The sequence below is a fragment of the Phaenicophaeus curvirostris genome, chromosome 3, assembly GCF_032191515.1.
Source record: "Phaenicophaeus curvirostris isolate KB17595 chromosome 3, BPBGC_Pcur_1.0, whole genome shotgun sequence".
Taxonomy (NCBI): domain Eukaryota; kingdom Metazoa; phylum Chordata; class Aves; order Cuculiformes; family Cuculidae; genus Phaenicophaeus; species Phaenicophaeus curvirostris.
Genome location: NC_091394.1, coordinates 57,466,055 through 57,491,803, shown reverse-complemented (window position 1 = coordinate 57,491,803; position 25,749 = coordinate 57,466,055). Strand labels below are relative to the sequence as shown.

The following is a 25,749-nucleotide window of genomic DNA, read 5'->3' as shown; positions in this document are numbered from 1 at the left end:
GGAGCCGTCGGGGGGAGCCGGCTCCCTCGCGGCTCCGATTAACTCTTTCGCCCGAGAGGATTTGCGAGGGAAGCCGAGTATAAAACAGTTTGTAAATAACAGAATTTTCCTCCCTCCCCGTTAATCCGGACCGTTTGCTATAATTAGAATAGCTTACTTAGGGGCATTAAGAACTGCTCCCGAAGCCTCAGGCCGTTGTAGCCGTTTTTCGCCCTTTACACCCCGATTTGCGAACTCCGTCCGGTTCTCCCGTCCGAGCGCTCCCGCCCGAGAGCCGCGGCGGAGCGGGGCGGGGACGCCGGGGGCAAGGGGAGCCAAGCAAATCTCCCGCACAGCCCCGCACCGCACGGACGCGCGGCGGGGTTAATACCCTTCCCCTAATCCGGGTCTATAAATGCGCCCTCCGGGGGGCCGTCGGGTCCCCGCGTCGCCCGGGAGCGGCGGGGCGGCCCGCGGCGATGCTCCCGGGCGCGGCGCGGGGAGCGGGCGGGCGCTGACCGGCCTCCGCTCTCCGCCTCCTCCCAGAGCCGCAGAGATGCGAGGGGCGAAGAGGCGCCGGGCGCTGCCCGCCATCGTGCTGCTGCTGCTGGCCTCGGCCCCTTCGCCGCCGGGCGCCGAGAGCGGGGCCGTGCCCGCCGCCGGAGCCGAGCGGGGGACGCTCCTCGACCTCCTCCTCCAAGCCCTGGGCGACGACGGCCGCCCGCTGCCGCCCCGCACGCCGCGGCGGGACCGGGTGATCTCCCGGCGCTTCAGCGGCGGCGCCCCGCAGCCCGACCCCCGCCCCAACGCCCCGCCGCCCCGGCTCTTCGCCGCCGCCCGGCACGGAGGTAAGAGACACCGCGCCGCCCCGCATCGCCGCCTCCTCCAGCCGCCAAGCCCGACGGCTCCTCCGCGCCGCGGCTGCGGGCGCGACGGCGAGGGTGCGGAGCGGCGCAGGGCTGCGCTCCGCGGCTCCGAGGAGCTGCCCTGGGGAGGAGGGAATGCCCCGGGGAGGAAACGATGCCCCCGGGAGGAGGGGGTGCCCTGGAGAGGAGGCGATGCCCCGGGGAGGAAACGATGCCCCGGGGAGGTGGTGATGTCCTGGGGAGGTGATGCCCCGAGGAGGAGGTGATGCCCTGGGGAGGAGGTGATGCCCCGGGGAGGAGGTGATGTCCTGGGGAGGTGATGCCCTGGGGAGGAGGTGATGTCCTGGGGAGGTGATGCCCTGGGGAGGAGGTGATGTCCTGGGGAGGAGGTGGTGTCCTGGGGAGGTGATGCCCCGAGGAGGAGGTGATGTCCTGGGGAGGAGGTGATGTCCTGGGGAGGTGATGCCCCGAGGAGGAGGTGATGCCCTGGGGAGGTGGTTGTGCCCCGGGGAAGTGATGATTTCCCGAGGAGAAGATGGTGCCCCGGGGAAGTGGTGATGCCCCGGCGAGGTGGTGATGCCCTGGAAAAGTGGTGATGCCCCAGCCCTACGCCCCAACAGGGGATCAGCTATGGGGGGTACCCAGGACACAGGGGAAGAGAGGTTCCCTGGGGTTCAGCGCCTTCTGCTAGGGGTCAGTTCTGTCCACAGTTGATCTACAGCCCCTCTGAGGAAATCTCCCAACATTCCCGTGTTACAGTGTATCCAGCTCTTGGGAAGCCCTGTTTCTCTCCTGACTTTGGACTGTTTCTTTAAACTTCAGCTTCTCTGGATCACATGCAATGTGTTGTTCTAGGTTTGCTGGGGCAGATGTAGGAGATCCAGGCTGTGCTGGGCATGGGGGCTTGATTTACCTTTCAGAAGATGCTCAGGCTGGGGCAGGGAGCAGGTTGTGCCACAGATCCGGCCTCACGGTGACAAGTCGGGGCAGTTCAGGGCCAAGCACAGCTGCATGGTGATGTTCACATACTGTACTTTGCCAGGAGACCAGGCAGTGGGTCACCACTGCTGCAGGTAGTTCTGATGCAGAGCTGTGCGAAACATTTCCTACCTGGGTGGAGCTGTGAGAAGGGTTTGTGTAGGTTAGTTATGATAGTGCAGTTCAGCAATGAGGAGATTATAGTGACTATCTCTTGCTGGAGCCCACTAACATTCTACTCTTGTTGCCTGCAAGAGATCCTGCTGGAGAGAAGACAAGATGAGGGAAACTAGGTAAGTTTGATTTCCTAGGGATTTGTGTCCCTGGAGAGCGCCCTTGTGGCTGATGGCTGGTAATAGGTGGAGTTGAGATGCGGAAAAAAACCCTTGAGGTTAGGTGACAAGTTCAGAAGTTAGGTTAGTAACTGACTGGCAGGACAGTCACTTGCACAGTGTGAATGCTGCAGTCTAAGGAAAATGGACTTTAAAAGGACAAACCAAGCAAAAGGTAATTAATTTTCTGACCTTGTAAGCTTCTTCTGAGTGTGATTTGCCCCAAGGACTGAGCAGTCTATCCATAAGAGGTTGTACTGTCCTAATGAACTTCAGATATCCTTGTTTTTTTCAGAGCATTAAGGCTCTGGTAGTTAAGGGAAAGCCAGCCCAAACAAAGATTACCACAGTTTTGTTCACTGACAGGAAATGGTGCTGCTGGTTATCAACATGACTGGTCATGAGTGATTGCTTACTGTGGCTTGAAGTCTTTTATGTGCTCTGAGCAAACCCTCAGTGTGTGCTTTTTCAGAAAAAAAATATAAAAGTGTATTTTTAGGCAGAATACACGAAGCCTTACATATGTCCTTTTTCAAGAAAATGAAGGAAAGAAAAGTATAAACTTAAGTAATAGTGACTAGATTCAGGTGGGAGAAGGTTTACTGGGGACTATAGTATCTCCCATTTGAGATGTTTACTTCTAAGTAAATAATTGTGTTGAGAAATAGAAAGCATAAATATTTCATAATATTTATATAACTTTGAAGGGGAATTTTCTTGAATTCATTAGTATTAAATGTAAGAAAGCTTTGTTTTCTATTAATTGTTAGTTTTAGTACCTGTATTGTATACAGAAAGGGTAGAACTGCTGAACATCCGGGGAAGTTCTCCAGTTGTCCCTGGCATTGATGCCGTGTCCCATGGGCAACCACGAAGGTACCTTTCTCTCCAGCCTAGAAAGGGCAGGTAAAATAATAGTCACACTTTCATGTTCATTCCAGTTTTTATAACGATCAGCAAGTATACAAATTGGTACCCATTGTGATGGTGTGTGTTTATTTTTTGAGGTGGAGCACTGTAATAAAGCTTTTCTTACGAGTCAGCAACCCTTTTCTTGTAACTTCTGTCGCCAACACAGTTGCAGCACCTTTTTGCTCCGGCTGGTAATATCTTAGTATCAGCCAAAGAGAATGGCTCATCTTCCCATCAGTCAAGAAAGGTGTTGCATTCATCTGAGTACCCAGCCAAGCATTTGAAACCAGTGTTATTAATTTTAATTGTCTCTCAGTCACTGAGGTGCACCTGCATCATGAGGAGAGCTGGCCTGGAGTGCCACTGGGTGAATTTTAGAAGCAGCACAAGCCAGGTGGCTGGAGCACTTGACCAAAGGTGAGGTTTGAGAGGGGATGAGACCTCCTCCTTACTGCAGTAAGCACCTGCTCATTTAACTAAGGCAATAATGGATAAGCACAGCATCATGGCATGTCTTAACGAGGCTGGAAAAAAAAAGAAGTAGGACATCCTACATGTACCACTCAGTTATAGATACATAAATAAGATGTAAAAGCAAGAGTGGTCAGTCTCTAAAGCCCTGTCTGACTGTGGCTTGTGGCTCAAAGACAGGTGCTAGGCTAAAGTTGTGTCATGAGCTGTGCTCTACTTGATATGGGTTTGTTGTGAGGCAAAGGGGCACAACTGCACTGAAAAAGGAGGGACGTGCAAACCTGCCATCTTGGGGCAGTCAGCTGCTGTGACCTGCTGCCTGGAAACAGCTCTAGGTCTTTTTTTTCCCCATAATAATCAGGGATATATTCCATGTTGTGTGTTTCTTGGCCATGTCAAGATTTGTATGATGGATTTTGTAGGACCCATGACATCCACATATGCAATAAAGATGCCAGTTTCACCATCACTTTAGCTGTCTTAACTTCTTATCTCTTCTATTCCTACAAGTTCAAAAGTCTTATCTCACACAGTTCTGTCCCTGTTTTTCTTGGTGATCTGATTAATGAAAATCAGCATTTACTCTCAAGTGTATATTCAGAAGAAATAATGTATTCTGACTAACCAAAAAGAAATTTTCATCTTTTTTTGCTAGGATTCCTGATGGGATGTCACTAAAAATACAGACTGTTCCTTTGAGTTATTATATCTAGTGGGATTAAATTTCCTGTCACAACATCCTTTACTTGCCTGATTTCCATGAAGTTTCTGTGCTAGTGGTAGTGGTGTTCACTAAGAATGTCTCATAAAGTTTTTCAGCTTAGCTATGAAAGCTCCTCAATGGGCAGTCTCTTTCATAACTATTTTGTTTCCGATGCATAACTGTGAATTTTCTTACAAAGAATCCAAATATGTATTTCACAAAGAAAGGATTCAGCATCAGGTTATTTTTGAATGTCACGTTGGGAGAACTAGAATAGTTTGTCATTCATCTCAGATATTCTTTGTTATCTTTATTCAAACACTTTCTGCAGAACTAAAATAGCTTACATGTAATTAGATTTAAAGAAGTCTTGGGAAATAAAGAAGTCTGCATTAACTGTTCTTTCCTTACATATTCCCCATGACAGGGGAAAAATGAGGTATATAAACTTGTAAGGCGTAGAAGGCTGAAATTTGTCTTTGTGCTGCGAGACCAGCAAGATATTTTAAAGCATTTTGATTAGCTATTTTTCAGTCATGAAGGAATGAAGATAAATATTACTCTCAATTTACCAGTATGTTCAAATTAGTCTCCTGAGCATACCTACTTCAGATTTAGAATAACATATCAGAGAAGAGAATTTGGCCATTAAACTATTTAATCTTTGAGGTTAAACTTAAGGGTTCAGTTTTAAGCCAAAATTTCTTACACATCAACAGAAGAAAACTCTAAGTTGTCCCTGACACGGTGCTAATTTAACCATTATTCCTAATGAGTTAGATTTGAAAGATATGTTTAAGGTTTATTTTAGTTTACAGATGAATCAAAACTATGCAAGCTTATGTAAGGCATAAGAGAAATTTTGTTCTTTTTACTCACTTAAAAAAATCTCCTGTGAGTGTAGTAATAGTTGAAGCTGGAAGCCCCTAATTCTGCAAGACTTGCTGTGCCTGTTCTAAACTACTTCAGCGAATCTATTTACAGATCTGGAGTAAAAAAGGAGACCATTGAGGAATGTATTCCTTATCTCTAGGAAATTAAAATGTATAGTACGGCATAACATGGAGTTCTTCATAATACTTATGTCTTGACCAATTATTTTTGCTATTTTTTAATATATTGTGTTAATAGGAACTACTGGGCATTTGGGAGGCTTAAAAGAAGATGAGAGTTAATAAAAATTACATTCTGCAAAATCACATTTTTACCAAAACAGACATTGCTTCAGAAGTTAGCAAAATAGTGGATGAAATTGATTTAAAAGAAGAATAACTGTTACATTAAAATTCAAAATCGGTTTTGTTGGTTTATAGTAATTATTCATGATTCTACATCCAATGTTTTTGAATAATCATTTTTACAGTGAAGTTGGTGGGTAGGCTTTTCTGGAACAGAACCAAACAAGTGTATTCTGCTTGCAGAGGCTTAATCTAATCCATATTCCAAACAGTTAAGGGATTTATTTTTCTTTATTTTTATTGAGACTGACACGATAGGCAAATGAATCTCTACATATTCAAGATCTAGTAAGGAAAATATATTCTCATAAATTCACAAATTTAGTGAAATATCGGATATTATTCCTCTCAGCAGAACACCCGTATGGCAGTCTCCTTGGGAGGGTGCAGCTAGCTTGGGTACTGGAAGCAATATTTCCCTAGGACAACATACTGCCCAGGCCAGTGGTTACTGAGACAGGATCAGAGGGGCTGCAAGGATCTCACTACACCACAGTGTAGAAATGGAGTTGAGTAGAAACTATTTTCCCTCTTGGTATCAAAATTAGGTGTCATTTCCACCCCAAAAATAAAAATACACAGGATCGGTTTTTGTTACATAGTATTTAATTTGGGTAAGGAGAAATATTTAATGAAAGTAATTCTGTTGGTAGTATTTTGATGTCAAAGCCATCCTCAAATTTTCAGTGATAAATTCTCCTAAAGAAGTTGACATTGGGCACTTCTAAATGACCCATTACTACTGTTTCCTGTAATAAATATATAGTTCCACACACCAATACCTTTAATTCTGACAAGTGCGTATTTGTAACCATATCTATATTTGTAAGCATATTTTGCTTTTTCCACCATTTTTGCTATTGTTTAATTGAATGAGTCTTGACTCTACTGCCTTTCATTCAGGTCAGCTGTTATTTATCACCAGCATTTCCTTCCAGAAAGTGTTACCTCTGTACTAGTTCCCCAAACAGTAAGATGTCTGTGATCTCAGTGCCTCTAGTTTGCATGCTTACATTCCTAATTTCTAATTTGATTAACTTCCAATTGCTGCATAGAGCATATATTCCTCAGTCTTCAGTTTTACAAAAAAAGCCTGGATCTATCATTGTGTCCAGCTCCTTCATGGTTACGATGTTTTTATGACCTGCAACCATGCTGCTACGTTTCTTTCCTTGACTGCTTGGGTTTTTAGGTGTATTGTGCAATACGACTTGTAATAGCAATATTGTGTGTTTGGGAAACACGACGGCCGAGCAGTAGAGCGAGGCCACTGAACAGAAGGCATCTGAAATCTAGGGTAAGCCAGAAATCTTCCACGTCACGGTGGAGGATGTCAAGGCTGTAGACCAACCCTGACAGCTGATGGGTGAGAGAACAAAGACAAAGCATAGTTGTTACCTACATGGAGGTTTAAAATATAATGAAGTCCATCAGGGTAGTTCTTCAAATGAAATGATTATGCTGGCACTCCAAGGGGCTCTGCTGTCACTTCCATTAAACACAGTGCAACCAAGGGTATTTGATACCTTTCAGTATGTATCTAGCTGACATTACATGTTCTCCAGAAATCAAGAGAAGATACACGATGGAAAGCATTTTGCTAGAGAAAGGGCAGCTGTTAGCCTCAGTTGCTGGTTAGTCTTTTCTATTCAATTTAAGGATGCATGCCTCATTTTGTCACTTGTCAATTAGATGTTACTACTTTAGTCAAAGTGCTACAGGCTATTAAATTGTGTTTTGGTGATTTTTAATGTCGGTCAATTGGAAAACGGTTGCTCAGCGAGAGAATTGATTGAATATTGATTACACACTGAGGATGCAACTCTCTCTCTCTAGGGTATAAACAAGATTTAAAGCATGAAGGTTCCAAGCATTTGATTGGTTTGTGGCCATTTTTACGTTCTCTTTTAGTTTATTATATCTGCTGGGCAAAAAAAACATTGATGTGCAATGCTCCATGGACTTTACTAAAACAGTGCATAAAAACATGTTTGTTTAATACAGACTTTAACACTTGTGGCTACTTTTTAATCCTAATATTTTGTTTTTAACAATACAATGAAAACACTATGTAATTGAAAAACAGGCGTGGTGAAGGCACAGCTTTACCTACTAAGAATATTTGAACTTTTTTTGTAAATATTTTTTTTTAAGTCTATTAGGTCTTTCTTTATTAATTGAAGTAAATTGGTTAGATTTCATTTTAGTATATGTTCTCTTACTACATGATTTGGAATTTGCATCTTTGGCTGAAAAAATTTATTTAAAGTTGAGTCGGAAAAGCAATTATTGTTGCATTCCTTGCAGATTTTGCAAAACTTCAGGAGTAATGTGACACAAATCTAATTAAGGCTTTTCTGCTTAAATTATGTTCTCCTTTTTACTTAAGTCTATAAAATAAAGGTGGAAAGCAAAACAAACCCTACTGCAATGTAGATGGACACCTTTTTTTCCTTAACTCTTAACGTTTATTATATCAAGATATATGTGATGTGTTTCAATGGGAGGAACCTTTGACTTGAAGCATTAGTAAATGCAACCTCATCAGTTTATGTGGCAGTACTGGATATATGCACTAGATTAGTGAAATCCTTAAATCCCATTGGATTAAAATAGCTGAGGAGATAGCCGTGATGTTATTACTGTAATCGTGATAGAGTAATTACTTCTTCTTTGTCTGTTAATGGCATAGCATGTCTAACATGTGAGAGACTTCTATTTTGTCACTGAAATTTTAATTTAGGAAATTTAGGAAAAATATTTTCAGAACTCTTCTTTTACAAGACAGACAAAGGTTTATGGCCAAACCATACCAACTTGAGGATTTCTTGTGGTTTCTGGAGAAGTTTTCTGGGTCACAAGGTAGTCTAGAGCAGGATGATAATTTCAGTTTATGCTGTTGGCCTAAAGTTTGAATGAACCTGTTGGTCAGTCCTAATTTAGCAAGATATCCCAAACAGTTTGTCTTGCTATTATTACATGATGAAATCCAAATTTTGCATGTAAAGTTAACATATGCAGATTTCCTCCTATTATTCAGAAACAAACAGCTTTTCCAGATGTCAGGCAGTTTTCAGACTTTTTCAGAAAAGACTTTACTACCAAATAAATAATTGGTGTGGATAAGACCTGCACAGGTAGACCAAACTTAACACCCACGCGGACTGCTCATAAACAAGATAACTCTACATTACCTGCATGGTGGAGTCACTCAGAGTGTATATGCGTGATTCAGCTGCATGGGACTATAAAGAAACCCTTATCTAAGATGCAGTCAGGGCTTTCAGAACCCTTAAAACGGATCCAAACTGCATATTTATACTTAAGTCTACTGACTCAGAACTGAGCAGCACCTCCAGAAAAGCCTTGATCCTCTTCTTTACTTTTGTCTGAGATAGTTATTCCTTTCCTGTCAGGGCAAGGAATGAAACAAGGAGTAAATCTGAAGATTAAATATACTAACGAGAGAAATGTTATCTTAGAATAGATAGAAAATCTCTTGAATATTGAGGGTTATTGTTCCTTTTCTCTGTGTTTACACTTTCTATCTCAGAGTACTAGAATATCATAACAGCGAGAGCAGTATTAAAACCAGAGAAACTTTAAAATTGCTTAGTTCCAGGGTATGGAAAGTGTTTTCTGGGTTTTATTTAAGGCCAGTACTTTCTGCATAGCGCGCTTTGGCCCGCTGAAATGTATGATTTGCATGTATTTTACACCTGCTTATGACCTTCAAAGATAAGACAATATCAGTATGTCTAAATAGCTCACTAAATTTGATGCATTTATATATAACACTCAAAATATTTTGATCCCAGTTATCATTTATAAGATGACTAATTATGTAACTGTGGTGACCTCAGCCTGAGTATAAACATGGCATATGCTCACTGAGAACACCTTTATGATGGCAGTTTAGAATAAGGTATTTAAGGGAGAAACTGGATTATCAATCTGTTACAATACCTCTGAATCTGTTCTAATTCAGAAAGAAATAGAAACATTTCTAAAATAAGCAGAGGAAATGTAAAGTACAGTTAAACATTACCATGTGCGCAGCAATCAACCTGGAGTCTATTCATATTTCAAAAAGAGCAGGGTCTAATTAAGTTCTGGCAATTTCAATTCTATTTCCTTTCACTCTGCTAGAGTTTGCTTGTTTGTCAGTGCTCAGTTTGCCTTGTATGCAGTTAAGCACGTCATCAGCATTCATTCAGATGATTCAACTAGTTCATATATTGCCTTTGATGTATTGCAGCTGTTCTTGTGTTTAATTTATGCAAATATTCTAGAATCTACATTTATTAGCAGCCATAATAGTTAAGCAATATACTTGCATAGAGTGCTGCAGAACTGCAACAAGTGAATTTCCCCTTCATCTTTTCAATGTGTAGTCTCTGTATCTCATTCTAAAAGAGTTTCTGCCTTCAGACAAGAGCTCTCCAATGACTTTCCAGGCATAATTTTAGGTCTCTGGATTCAGCTGAAATATCTGCCTTGATAGCTTAGTGATTTCAAATAGCTGATACATGAATGAAAGTTGTTACCTGTTACAGAAAGAAAATTATGAATAGGAAAATATAGCTTCAGTGAATTAGTGCTTTGAATAGTTTGACCAGTCTTACCTGTATGTGTCATTATTTTTAGTGAATTATCCTTTTACAGTTTAATGAATGTTTAGTGTTGTAATACACTTTTCCTCTTGAAAAGAGTGAGGTACGTATTCACAGCTTAGTATTCAAAATAGTAAGGCTTTCATAATCCATTACATTTTCCCATTTGAATTGCTCGAGGGATATCCTAACCTGTTTATTAGAATCACTTAGGAAAAAAAGAAAGCTCATTTATCAGGTCTGTAATTGTTTTGAGATTTTTTTCTTTTGCTTTTCAAAATAGTTATGCATTTCACCTCTGACAGAGGAGAAAAGCAGGAAAAGGGAGCTTTTAAATTATAGACATAGTGCTTATTTGTATGTATGTGGTGCTGTTCAAGAGGTTCACAATACAAAGTACAATTGCTAAATTATTTTTTAAATTCCTTTTTTGAACATATATCTATTCAAGTTTTAAGTGTTTTCTAGGTTGATCACTAGTAGTAATAGCAGGACAGCAATTATATACACTATGTTTGGCTTATTTCTTGATCCCACAGCATTTTTTGATAGAAACAGGGATTTACAGAGAGGGATAAAAAAAGAAATCCATGCTTCCTGATGTTCTTTTGCCAAACACATATAAAAGTCTCTACAGGCAAGGATTAACTAATACAAATATGCTTTCTGAGCAGCCGTTGAAGAATTACTAATAAGCGTCATTATAGCTGAGTTCAAGATATTCAACCTTGTAAATATATCCTGTTATAATTTCATTACAGTTGGCTGAAGCCCTAGCAGAAACCAATGTTTCAACCTCTTTGTTCAAGTCTTAATGAATTATTGGAAAGTGACTGATTAGAAAGCATTGAATCAGAAGGGGCTGCTGCATTCTGAGTATTACTGTCTTTGATATTGTTTACCTCCCAGGTTGACTCATTTCCTTGGCTGAAAGACTTGGTGCACGAAGCTATGAGCCTACTTCTCTGGGCCATTATATCCCAGTGCATGTCTGGAAGTCAAATGTGGTATGTAGATATTTAGGGAATGCTGTAAGTGTTCGTTGAAGCTTGCATCTTAGAATAGGACTTCACCTAGAAGTGGGCACAACTGTGTTGTAGCTAAAGGGGATACAGTGAAGACGTGGGATGCCCAAGTAGAAGTTTAGTTTCTTCTTAGACTACATACACTTTCCATACTTACTGCCTTTCTTTTTTTCTATTGGGTGGATCTGCTGGCTTCCTACTTCCAGTTGCTCTTGAACTCAATACCTTTTCAGCTGTCCAAGGAAGAGTCCACACTATAAGGTGAAAATATCTGTTTGTGACACTCGGGCCGCTGCACACTGCTGGATAAGAGCTTGGGCCCACAGTATGTATCAGCATATACTTGAGCATACTGTTCTAGAGAGCTCCAGATTTTAGGTAATGAAACGTGAGTGCAGGCGTAAGGGATTAGGGTGCGAGTGCATCTTGAGACTGGAGTCAGATCTTTGACTATGTAAACATATCCAGAGAGGTGGATGAAGTTTGAGAAATTGGTGCTGTCTTCACACTGGCTTAGCTGTGTTCTACTGCTTGCCACAGCATTCTTAGGACAGTACCTTGAGAGGATTCATGTTATCCAACAGATCAGTTCCACACTGGGAGATATTGCCTAAAATAAACTCAAATAAGAGCAGCAATAAGCTACACCCTGATCTTTTCATCTCCATTAAACTAGTCTCATTTAAAGATCTTTTCATTTGGTACATCACTTGAAATAATGCTAAAGGAGCAGCAATTAAACACAAGGTTCTCCACTCAAGCAATGGTCAGCTGTGTGGTTTTTTTAGTGGAATATTTCTTTGGGATAACCCTTAACACAGCCTCTGCTCTCTTGAGGTGGAGAGGGTTTTAAAAAGTTGGCTTACTTGAACTGAGGTTGTTTTCTTTAAGGATGACCTTGCAATATGATTAAATTCTTAAACATTACCTGTATAGATAGGAATAATGTCTAATTCAAGGGTTCAGAGCTTTTGAGATGCCTCATTAGTAATGTGCCTTGGGCAGATCCTCAATTGCGTGTCTTCTGAAATACTACAGAATCATAGAATCATAGAATCACCAGGTTGGAAAAGACCTCTTGGATCATCTGAGTCCAACTATTCCTATCTATTCCTAGCATCACAGCAGACTATGTTTTCACTTCAGTTGCAATATCCTCTAGATTATTTAAAATTAATCAGAGAAATCTTTAATTTGAAGGGGTAAGTATGCAGGCTAAGGATATTTTAAACATGGTAAAGAGGGCTGTAACCAGGCCTGTTATTCTTTTACATGAGAAGATGGTGAAGGTTCAGAGGGTGCAAAGGAGGAGGAAATAATTTGAAAGCTAGTTTTGCCAGACAGGTAAAGACTTATTCATGCTGGGAGAATCTCCAGCTGGGAAAATCCATGGGTTTATAGCTGCTGTGCCACCAGAATAGAAAAAAGAGTTGGCTCAGAGAAGAGAATCTGGCTCAAAGAACTTAAAATAAATATCAGATGTCAGAACTGTGACTTAATTGTTTAGCTAAGTAGACCATGTGAATAACACACAGATTGAGGACCTGTTTTTGCTTCTATTGAAATCAAGGAGAACGGAGTGAGGACATACTCTCCTTCCAGTGTCTTTCTGCCCTCAAAACTGTGTTACTTGAGAGTGTGACAGCTCCTAGAATAATTTCTTGTACCAGTTGAGAATCCAGAGAGCAGCTGGTACTCAACTGCTTTGTGTTTTATTACTGTAGTCACAAGGTAAGATTTTTAAGCAGAATGCAGTTTCTTAGTTGCTGTTGGCTTTTATTTCAAAATTTCACATTCAAACAATGACTTCTGCATCCCTAACCATGGACATTGGCACTCCAGGTTCAGACAATTTCAAAGAGATTCGTTGAGATGTACATGTATTTTCCTCCTTTTAATGCAATCTCAGATTACTGCTCTGGCAGTCTCAGAATTAGATCTATGTCCCAATTCAATGACATTAGCTTATAAATATCCCCTTCAGAAACTGTAGTTCTGAAAACCTGTAACTTTATAGCAAATATTTTTTTCCTTATTGAATAGATGAGATACTTGTTACTTTTATGAATAAAAGGAAATGAAATGTATTTTCTCTTGTTATTACACTATTGCATGCTTCCTTTAGCATTTTAAAAGTCTCTATTAAATAAAAACCCACACGTGTTTAATCATTAAGGCTTTGCATGTTTGAGGAAACTATCAGAACAAATACAGTAGAAGCTGAAAACTTGAAAGGATGGTTTACTATGGCAAAAATGAAATTACCTGGAGCTGACTGACAATCTTACATTCAGGAAGAAGGGAAAGATTTGAGGAGAAGGTTTTGCAGATGCAATTGAAAGTACATTTCTATTACCTGGCTAAGAACCTTCACTTAGTTTTACTGACAGGGTGAAATATCAGTAGACAGGTGACAGAAAGAAAAATGTTTGGAAAGATCTACAGCCAGTATGTACACTGGCATGTATTTCTACAAATTCTGGGTAGATGATGAATGACTGTTGACATAGCATATAACTGATGGCATTATAAATGAACAGAACATGGAGAAATTACTTATTATCATATTTCTGGACATACTTGGAAGGTACCACTGGAAATATTCTGATTCAGATAGGATGATTTTTGGGGGCTGGTTCCTGCATTCACACCCCAGAAGGCATCAGAGGTTGGCAAGCACCTGCATCCCCTGGCCAGTCAAGGTTCAGCCTCTCCAAGCTCATGATGATAGTACCCTTACTGCAGTCTTTTAACCAACAACAAAATGTGATTTCTTTTTCTGAGAAATGGAAGTACGATGTCTGAGCACTTAGTGAGCAATTACTTTCCCTTCACAATTGATGAGTTAAGCAGAGAACAATCAGGGCTGGGGGTGCTTGGGAGGAATATAATATTAACTGATGTTGAAAACACTGAATAGTTCACAGAAGGGAAAACATCCATCCCCATCCTCTGCACACTTATCCTGACACTTCAGACATGATTGAATGCTTCTTCTGTTGCTTGAGTGAGTTGGCTCAGTTCAGCCTCAAGTTATATCCTTCCCACAGTTCACTGCCCAGGCTTGGAGGAGCCAGCTCTAGGGTAGTGTGTTGCCCTTAAGAGAGTGTTGAACTGTAGACTGGCAACGCCTTTCAGGTTGTAAATAGTCATTGTTCTGCTGAGGTAGGAAGGTCTTCCTGGAATTACTGTTCATGTCATTAGTTGTCTTCATAGCACTGATTGCTTCTAACTATTCCTGTCACTCCCTATTCCCACCTGCAGCTTAGCAGAAATCAGTGAAGGTGAGGAGGCCAAGAGGAGTGGAGGAAGAAGAGAAGGCCAAGTGCAATGACTGGGCAAGAGTAGGGCACAGGCAGGGAAGAGGGAGGACAGCAGCTGGCTGGGTCTTTTCTGCAGGTGTGAACAGGTCTTTATCACCCTCCCATGACTGCAAGTGTCATGGAATCACAAATCTCTGACTGTCGGAGATGGAACCACAACTGGTAATAATTTGTTTTGCAAACCAGGTGTCTGTATGGTTTACCAGTTTGGATATCACAGAACTTGACCCACACTTAGTAACAGAATGGTAAAGATCACTTAGTAGTGATTATGCTACTACCAGGGTTACCTCAAAGCTTTTAGGGTTTGGGGAGAGGAAGAGAATCCTGTTGTAGAGGAAGAGAATCCTGTGTATTCACTCATCTCAAAGTGAGGGCACTCAGCCATGAGGAGATGGCCATGATAGGCATCCCTGTCATGGGGAGGACCTTGTGTTGCAGGCCTGCTGCTTCAAGGAGGACTGAAATTGCCTCCAGTGGGAGCTCCATATATACCCAAGTTGAATCGAGGCTTTTGGTCATGTATGGTGATGATGACGTTTATTGTTTGGAGTGGTCTCCGAGGCAGCATCAGGGGTGGGGTTTGTGGCACAGGTCACATATCATCTACACGATGCTGCAGGCTAACTCCCTCTTGGGGACAGGTACACCTGGCACAGGAAGTCAACCTTTTCTGCTGTTAAGACTACTGGAGTGACTTAATTAAAAATAGTTCTCCTCCATAGCTTCTGAAGAACTGACTTAGGTATGGGTGAAGGTAGGAATGATGAATAGCTGTCCTTCCCCTGTGCCTTGTGTCCTCTCTAGGTGCTCCAAGTAATAGAAGATGAACACCAAATACTTTCATGCCTGTTTCTCCTATTTTTGTTCTCTTACTTCTGGATGTGTTTTCCAGCCACCTCCTTTGTACTGTCACAGGTGCTTGCTTTCACTTTTGTACAATATGGTACTTTGGATCCCAGCAGGAAACTGAGGCAATATGAGCAGTTATAGTGTTTCAAAGCTGGTCTTATATGTTCAAAAGTTGGATTACAAAGGAAAGACTTTCTGTATCCTTCCCAAGTAGCAGCGTCATAAAATGAAACAGAGCAAACTCAGTTAAATTTGTATGCATTTGCTTTTTTATCTCTTACTATTTTGATTTTCTGAAAGTTTCTGTTGAAGGACTGATTTCACCTGAAGCATAAAAAACCCTACAGATAAAAGTTTGTCTCAGAGGACTTTCTGTCATTTCATCTCCCTTCACTTGCATGAAATAAGTCAGGTCTCCCACAAATTGCTTTTGGGAGGGACTGTGCTGGCGAGAGTGACGTGATACTAGCTGTAATAGAACAGGAGCTTTGATCTGGGCACTCTGCTTTCATTTTGTCTGGTGATATTCTGTAGGAACATGTAAGGATTACAATTCTAAAGTTCTTGATTTCTTAAAAAAGAGGACAAACTTCACTTTCATTAACTTTCTATTACATAGGAATAGAAAGGAAACTGCAGCAATGAGAAAAAATTTAATTTTTATTTTCCTTTGTAGAATGGAGTATGAGGTGCAGTTTCTCATACAAATGAGCACATAACACCTTCTGGGGCAGCATCACAATTGTACTCCTGGCATTTTGAAAAGAGAAACTTGCAAAAAGTGAGCTATTTTAAAAGTTGTCTATCTAATGATGTACACCAAAGTTTAATTACTTTTCATGAAAACAGCAGCATTTTACAATCAGAATAATTCAAAAAGGAGCTAGATAATGACTGTTGTTTTCATAAAAACTAGCTGAATAAGTAGGGTGGTACTTATGGATTTACCCTATGCTAGAAAAGTGCCAAGGAGCTCAAGGCATATAATTTCTAATCCCTTGTACTCCTTTGTCCTGTAGTAATAAATAAATCAAATTAATTCAGCAACTAACTCAATATAAGGTCTGCAATAAATAAAGAATGAGGGTGTTAACAATAAAACGCTATAGCAAACAAATGTATTCCTTATCAGGGTAAAGGAGTGTGTTTTGCACAGCTCATTGTTGCATGTTTACAAACCTGCATATTCTTTATGTAAGACTTAGCATTTAATCAAAAGTCTCTGTAGGGATGGGAGTAGTAGGGATTCCAGGAGAAGTTTCTCCTTCTTAGGTGTTCATAGACCATGACCAAATGAGCATAATAGCATGTAGAACAGAAACGAGATAGTTATTTGTTGAATTAAAGATGGTATTTCACACTTAGAATTATATGACTTAAATCTCTTTGATTTATTAAATCCATCTATTTACTGTTTCAGGCAACATACTGTAGAATCTTGTCCATAACCTTTTCAAAGGACTGGAATGCACCTAGCTAATGTAAGACTTGTCTGGCCCATTTGTCAGTTGGCGGAGATAAATAAATATCCCTTTCTTTTTGAAGAAAGTTCTAAGTCAACTTAGGCTTGTTTTTTTGAGTTACTATTTTTATTATATTGTAGTATGTACAGAATCTTCCATACTATTTATAACAGTGTTGCTAAAATGTACTGCCCCATTGCTCATATAAAGACTATACATTCAACTGAAGTCAAACGCCTAAAGTTAGGCATCTGTTTTCTTGGTACCTATCTGAAGGTTTCTGTAATAGCAGTACAGCTGAAAAATATTTGTATCCAGAACCCCTTCTGTAATTCCCTTGCGTATTCCCTTATATTAATAGAGTGTTGATGAATGAGAGGGTCTATGCAGCTGTCAGTGACAGTGGAATTTGACCCTGGTCACCATAAAAAGGCAGCACTTAGAACTATTTCAAGACTGTTTTAAGAAATCTTATTTTAAAAAAAAATCCCTTATAAATAAAAGGAGGAAAACCTAGAAATCTGAAATACTTTAAATCTAGTCCAACCTGTAGTGCACAGATGTCAGTCCATCAAACACATTACAAGGAGTGGTAACCATGTAGTTCTACAGACAAAACCAAGGCATCCTGAATTAGGAGAGCAGTATGCCTTTGCTCTTTATATAGCTTTTAATTTGTTCATTTTACACAGGCTTACAAGGGTGAGTAAGAGGGATATGACCTAGAATATATAGTTGGCATTATATGTGATGGAGCGTCAGAGGGAAGAGAGGAGAAAAACAAAAATTATGACTGAATGCCAGACTGAGATTTTAAAAGCTGATGGTTCCTTTTATGTCCATCTTTAGCACATTTAAGAACAACACTGGGGTTTGTTTGTAATGTAGTGCTCCTGCCAGTGGTGACTGACCTGGTAAACTTTAGGAGCTGTAATGAAAGCAGATTCTTTTAGGCTTTCCCTTTGGGATCATACCATTATATTTCTAAACTGATTGATGCCATAGCCCTCTTTATTGCACAAGATCCTGATGAATGTTAGAGAATAAAGACCTTTAATTTTATATATGTCACTCCAGATATTGTATTCATAACTAAAGTTTTGAGAATTTGAGGATATATCAATTATTCATCATTTAAAAGGAGTATTATTTGCCATGTTCACATCAGCATATTACTGGAATGAATATCAGGGAAAGTAAACATTCAGTTACCATCTTAAGTATTCTTAGAAGCACCATTTCAAACCTTGACAGGAAAATAGTGTGGAAGCATTTATTTGACATGGAAGCAGAACTAGCATTTTAGGACTTGACTAGTGAGGTACAATCATATATTTCAATGTGCATTCCAAATATTCTCTACAAATAAAGCTGAAATACTGAACAAAGATTTTATGGGCAGCAAATAAATCCAAAGAGATTAGAGTACTGTTTATAGCTAGTTTTGGAGAAGGGGAAGATAAATTGACCAAGTAATTAATTATGAATTCTTAATTGCACTCTTTGTAACCTTTAAGCTTTAGAGTATACTTTGTATTGTGAGAACTGAAGGGGCTCCCAGTGGACAGTAAATGCAAAGCCTACTAAACTGCACTCAGAGCAGGCAGGTATGCATGAGTACATTCAGAATATTCTACACTCAGTAGATGGCAGTGGTATGCAGCTGTAGATTAATTCAGGATTTTCTCTTGAGTAGAAGCTCTCAGATCTGTGAATCCAAGTAGTGTTGATTTGGATGTTTATTTGAGGTGTTTTGGTTTTTTTTCAGAAAATACTAAGATACCAAATGATTTTTCACCTGCTATATCAGACAGCAATAGAAAACTAAAAAGAAAATTGCTAGTTTATTTTTATCTTCATTACACAGCTCTTGGAAAAATCTAGTAAGTTTTGAATTTCAAACAACGGTATTACGTACAGAAAGGAATGCGTCTCTCGGAGCATTGACTCATTTGCCATCTATGCCTCGTGGAACTTAGTATGCACACATCAAAGTCTCAAAATAAAAGTATTCAATAAATGGGAACTGTTAATGTTACTTAACAGAAGTAGGAACACAGTGACCTCTTGGAATACTGCACACAGAAATAGATATTTTCCTTCATCCAAAGGACTGAATTGCAGATCTGTTGCGGTAAAGCGGGGCGTGTGTATGTGTGTTTAAGCAAACAAAATTACTAAGACAAATAGAAATTACTATCAAGCTTTTAATTATGGAAAACTGGAAGAAAAAGAGTAAAACAAAAACAGGAATACAGTTTATGTGGTAGAAACCATGGTTAAAGAGGCTAAGAGAATTAAATTACATCATTTAAGTAGATATTTTCTCAACTATCAGTGATTTCTTACACAAATAATAGAAAATGTTTAATGATTTCTTATTGTTAATGATAGAAGGAGTTGCTCTCTATAGCACAAAGCAAGGTATTTTCTTGCCTCACTGTGGGAATCTGCAATAGCAAATGCATTAAATACATCATTCTGTGAACTGAATTGTAACACAACCACAAATTCATCCTAAGGATTTTGAATACACTTGGACAGACCTCAGAATCAATTGGTGGTACTTAAGCAGGGAATAAAAATGTCACGTATTTTCAACAAAGAACCGCATACTCTGTTTCTCTACTGTGTCAGACACCACATTAGAATTTAGAGAAAATTTCAATCTATATTAGTGTGACTATTGCTTGTGGAACAAAAAGTAATACCATTGTGGAAGCAATGGAATAGCATCATAAAACATATGATTTCCAGAAGAGCTAAGTCTGCTGGAAGTCCTCAGTTTTGCTTGTAAGAACTTTGTCTGACCATGAGCCCAAAAGGAAGCTTTTTGTGCAATCTGGTCACAGACAAAGTAGGAAATTAAGACCTACTAAGTGGTCAGGGTATTGAAGAAAGAAGCGTATGTTATCTGACTCAACTCTACTTAACATAATCTACTGCTGAGAGTGGGATCAAGTCCCTGTAACAGCTGCCCACAATAGTGACCATATATTTCTGCCTACATCTAGCAGGAATATTTGGATCAGATCTCTAGATGGATGCTTCAAGCTCCATTTACTCACGGGGTATTTTACCATGTGATTCCCATGTATGACACTGCGGTCAAACAGTCTGTGCTTTACTCAGTACCACACCGTACTAAAATGAACGTTAACGTTTTTTTTTTCTCCACTAGAATGCCTATCTTTGCTCTGTTTTCTATTATAATTGTTGATTTTGAGCAAAACTCAGGTTTTGGGGTTTTTTTAACTGAGGTAATGTGTCTCTTCCTAACATTTGTAGGAGTTATTACATAGGTAAATGAAGTCATATAGAGGGAGGGTGGTTTGAGTGATTAAGGTTTCTGAATTTCTTTTGTGGGTTCATTTAGAGCGCTGCTTTTGCAAAGTTTTCGTATACTTTTAAGACAATCACACTGAGGATACTTTCTTCCTGGCATTGCAAGGTCATTCCATTCACTCATTTTTCTAGTACATTGCTTTACTTGGATATTTTTCTCTTGTTCTGGTCTTGTTTCAGCTCTGTTGCTTTAATCCTTTTGACACCTTATCAATTTCTTTGTGAATTTACATTCAAAAGTACAGTGTACTTTTATCACCATACATTTTATTTTTGTGTAAACAAAATCCATCTTGACATCGATAAACGTATACAAACCTGCTACTACTGGTGTTTTACCTTGTATCATTGTCTCAATCGACAAGGTTTGCCATCTTTAGGTACTGTGCAGAGTTTCTAAAAGAGAAAAGCTCCGTCCAAATAAGTGGGACTGGTCTATATAAGTACTCAAAACAGTTTTGCTGACCATGTCCCAATATTTATACTAGAATGGTATTTCATACTCTGCAAGATTTATTCCTATATTATGAACAGATATAGCCTTTTGTTTAAGTTGAAGCTTTGGAGAGTCTTGTCCTTCAAAGTGTCACTGTTTGAAATTCTATTAAATGTACTCTGTTGTAAGGAGTTTTAAGACATTAAATAATCTTTTTTTAAAAAAAGTATTAAAAAGCACATGCTGTTTTCATGCTAGAACAACATTTTTAGAAGCCCACATCTGGGTTTGTGTTAAAAAAGTCAGATGAATCTTATTGTTGATAGTTTTCTTCCACCATTTTATTGACAGAAAGAAGAAAAAACACAACAAAACATGTGTTGTCTAAATTCCATGGTTATAAAATAACTTTAAGCAAAATATGTGAGAAGCAAGGTTTCCATAAGATACTATGTGTGTCAGTTGTACAAAATTTAGATCAATCTATATTAGACTGTTGTAAGTTGGGTAATGCAAAACCCACTGAAAGTATTTCTTTGTATTAAAATTGACTTGGCTTGAAAAGGTTTACAACATAAGAGAAAATATGACTAGGAAAGAAGAATAAAAAATGAAGAAAGACGAGTAGTATGAAAGCATTGTTCTTTCTGAAGAACAGACAATTACATTAATTCAAAAGGCTTTACCAGAGTGAATACAAAACAAATGAGATCATATAACAATTGTAAGATATAATAAGATATATTCTCATTGCTATTGACTATATCTTGGTGTAAGCATTTGATTCTGAACAAATTTCTGCAGGATTATAATAATTCGAACTGCTTAACAGTAAAGTAACTTCTTGAAGTGCGGAACAACATAAAACTATGAAACACCTGTTATTCTATCACATGACATAATTTCAAGGGATGTTGTACAACATAATGGTGGGTATTCTTAATTAACAGTGGATTTTCTGGAAAATGCATAATTATAAACCTGGCTAAAAATGCTAAGCTTTAAATACTATGGTTGAAGTGTGTTGTAGAGAGCACTTTAGCAACTGATATAAATCTGACAAATATTATTCAGTTGGTTGACAAAGATATAGTGATAACGGATGTAATTTCTGGTTTTATGGTCAGTTATGTCACCCTGAAAAGTTTACCTGCCATGGGGAAGTTTTCCCTGAATAGTTTAAGAGTTGGAGTTTTTTTTTCCTTCTTTTTTAAGTAGTTGAGGAAAAAGATACTTCAGATTTTGTTGAGTTTTTATGTTTTTTTTAGATACGGGATATCTTACAAAAAGAGAAAATTTTTATTCTTGATGAGGACATTTTTTTTTTACTTACATAGAAAGGTTAAGCGACTTGGCCAATGAAAATTGGCCTACTTCAAATTTTATGCCCTTGCCTACAGTCCAACATATAGTCAGATGTTGTATGTCCCTCTGGTGTAGACCTGCACTAGGCCAAGAGCAAGAGTAATTTTTGGTGACTGATTTACACTTCTTCCTTGAGTAAGTGAAAAATAAGCAAAGACTGCCTGTTTGGAGCATAAACAAATTGAGATCTTGATTTTTTCCTGCCAAGGTGATGCCACTGGGGGATTTGGAGGTTTCAGGCCCTAAGCCAACACACTGTTGTGTATATTTGGCTTATTTCGGTGTGCAGCTCTTGTTATTTATACTACAGCAGGACATGAATTCTCCAGGCACAACTATGGCTACATGGTGCAAACACAGGGTAAAAATCAGAACCTACTGTCACAGCTTTGTAGTCTAACAAAACACAGAGATTCTGAAGGCACAGAAAGGTGAAAAGCCTCATCCAAGGTGAAGGAATGATGTCTTACATTGCAGGCTGAGCATAGGGCTGAGCCCAGGGCTGTAGTCTTATTTAGTATTCTATCTCTCTGTAATCCTGTCCAAATTAGTGAATAATTAAACAGTCATGTCGGCTACCAGGTGCTGAATAACAACAGAAAAATGCACAGAGTAATTTTCTAGGGAATTAGCGTAACAACAGTGATTTAAATCAACTTTGGAAAGTTTACAGCAAAATGAAAGAAGGGGGAACTGGAGCAGCTGTTGCTTGCTGCTTCTTAGCTCAGACCTTGCTAGCTCTCCCCATCATCCCGTTTATCCCAGCGTGTGATAGAATTCTGGCAGACCCAGGCAAATTTTACCTCAAGCCATGAGACCTGTGAAGCGTCACAACTGGAGAGTACAGTATGGATGGTTGTTAACGAAATCTGCCATATAAACTAAAGCATTCTATCTGTGAAGCAGAGCTGAAAAACCCTGTAACTTTGTCTTGCCCCTACATTTTTGTAATAAATATTCTTAATATTTTAGACAGAAGATCCAGTAGCAGATCTCTCCTAACATCATTTAATAGTTGTCCATGGCCTTTTCTCTCTGTGGAAGGAGTGTAGTGTGAGCAGCATTTTGTCCCAGCTGAGTAATTATCTACGGACACGCATAGAGATTCTAATGAAAATAATAAAGTAATCCTTGAACTAAGATTATTTATGATTATAAACTGAGAGAGATTATACCCAGGATGAACCCAGGGTCAATAGTGCAAAGGCCTTTTAACTCAGATATAGTTTCTCTGATGAGCAGTGCAGATTTTTTAAGCCTGGGTACAATAATGCCCCAGTCTGGATATTATCCCAGATGATTAAAAACAATCAGTTACTATATGCCATGGGATATATACTGGCTGTATTTTACTAGTTTGTGTAGCACAGTCTTGAGGCAAGAATAAACTCTCTACACTCATATTCCATGTTCCACGTGGGTTTCACACTTAAAACATTTTATTCTTTCATTTTCCTGTTTCTTTTATGTTTTTGCCCAGGCTGACTGTCAAGTGTTTCAATTTTAGTAATGCTTTGCCAACCAATCCTATAACATTCATGTTTCTGGTTTTCCTTTGTGCAATTCTATGTCAAAGGAATTTAATTTCCATTGTAAGCATGTGAGTGCACAATGTGAGAATGGATATTAAGCTTTGTATCTTAATAAGTGATAGGAATGACATGAAATATGACTGGAGCAGCTGAGCTTACTAGAAGCTAGTGTAGAGTATTTTTCATGATGATTTTTCATGGCCTTATAAAAGCACCTTGGATGGACTTAGGATCCTGCTTCTGGCTGCAGTGTGACAAGGTTGGGAGCTTGATTGAAATACTAAGTGCTTTGAGACCTCAGCCTTACAGTTGTGTAGAGATAGGTGGGTTTGGACATGCTGGTGGAAGATAGAAGAAAACTACTGTGTTTGCGTTGGGCAGTTCCTAGTTCAGATGGAGTTGCCCCTGTCATTAGAGCCAGTGGACAGTACTGTCCCAGTAACCTGTGCTGCCCATGATTTTTATACAAATGGGCTTAGGTTGTCTTTGTGGAGGACTAGGGCTTAACTGATTGTATTTTACCAAGCAAATGCACTGTACTATTAAGAAAATGAACACTTGAAAAAAGCTGAGACATGGGCACGTGTTGAGAAGCTGAATATTGCCTGGAGGGATGGCCAGCTGCAGCAGGAGAGGAGCAGGCATGCAGTCAAAATCAGCCACTTTCCAACACACGACTGACCTAATTTTCCCTATTGAGACAGGCATAGCTAGGCTGGTGTGAACATTGGGCTGATGTAGTTATTCATGGGAAGCAGACCCTGCAGCATTCCTTCTCAGACTTATCAACACAACTACAGCTGCAATCTTATGCCTGCAATGCCTAGCTCCTTGCCCGAGCATCAAATCCTTTATCCTGTTTTACCTTCTGTTCATTAAGTGACAGAGTTTTGGCAGTACACTCTATTACGGGATTTTCTTAAAGAATTTTGTAGCCCAAAAGACAGGTTCCCATAGGAAATTGTATAGACTTTGAAAGGACCCGGGTCTAAATGTTCTTTGCCAGGGCAAGAATGGTTTGTTCTTATCAGAGTCTTCACCAGGCTTTGGTTATTCGTCAGTACTGGTCCACTCAAGGCATTTCATCCAAAAATCACATTGATTGTTTCACTAATTTGGCTTCTCATGCTTTATTCTGTGTAATTTTTAACTACCTGACATTTCATGACAGTAAAATTCTAAGTTGAATGGAGAAGGGCTGATATTTCACTTGCAATAAAGAAACAAGTTAGTTAAACTGAGATTTTCAAGGAATCTTAAGTAAATTAGGTCCCCTGACCTTGCTGAGTGACCTTAAGACTTGGGTGTTTCAACTTAAAATCCCAACATAAAATACACTCATGTGACCTCTGAGAAACTGCCTAAAGCCAGAGGCAAGAATTTATTTTGGAATATAACTAATATTTTCCTGTAGAATGAATGGAAACTTGCTCTCTTCTGAGATAAATGCTCATAGAGTCAGAGAATTTTAAAAAAATGTATACGAATATGAAGATTTAAAATGACATAAGTGATAAGGAAATATTTTTAGTGACTATGTTAAGCTGCCAATGCTAATGCTGAGAGTTAGTCGTATTACTGGTATTAATGCTAAGAAATGCATTTCATAGAATCATAGAATCATAGAGTAATCAGGTTGGAAGAGACCCACCGGATCATCAAGTCCAACCATTCCTATCAAACACTAAACCATGCCCCTTAGCACCTCGTCCACCCATGCCTTAAACACCTCCAGGGAAGGTGACTCAACCACCTCCCTGGGCAGCCTGTTCCAGTTCCCAATGACCCTTTCTGTGAAGAATTTTTCCCTAATGTCCAGCCTAAACCTCCCCTGGCGGAGCTTGAGGTCATTCTCTCTTGTCCTGTCCCCTGTCACTTTGGAATTCAACATAACACGCAGCTGCTATATGCAGTTACTGTCTGCAATAATAACTACAGTTACTAAAGATTTTTTTAATACTGTTTTTCAGTGGAAAATTTATGTATTAGTTCTAAGAATATTTACATGCATAAAAAGTTTCTGCTATAAGCTAGAGGCAGCATCGAATTGAAAAAAACCCCAACAAACTAATGAGAAGAGGGTTTTTGTTAGCTCTCATTTCTGTCCTGCATGATTCCTTTGGCTGTTCTGAGACTTGTACTCTTTCATATAATTTTTTTAAACAATATCATATATGTGAAAGGAGTATTTTAAAATTCACAGCAGTTTTCACAGGAGAGGAGTATTATTTTTTGACTAACAGTGCAATGAATATATGCGTGGCCCATATCCATCTTAGATAATCTGTAGGAGACTTTTCACTCCAGGTACTGTTA

At 39.4% G+C, this 25,749-nt stretch overlaps 1 protein-coding gene across 1 annotated transcript in view; it reads left to right on the top strand.

The window, feature by feature from the left end:
• Positions 1 to 394: 394 nt before the first annotated feature.
• Positions 395 to 25,749, top strand: part of ALKAL1 (ALK and LTK ligand 1) — a 35,248-nt gene continuing 9,893 nt past the window's right edge. Inside the window, exon 1 of the mRNA XM_069853171.1 lies at positions 395 to 827. Within this exon, the coding sequence (XP_069709272.1) occupies positions 395 to 827 (433 nt within the window). The remainder of the gene's footprint in view (positions 828 to 25,749) is intronic.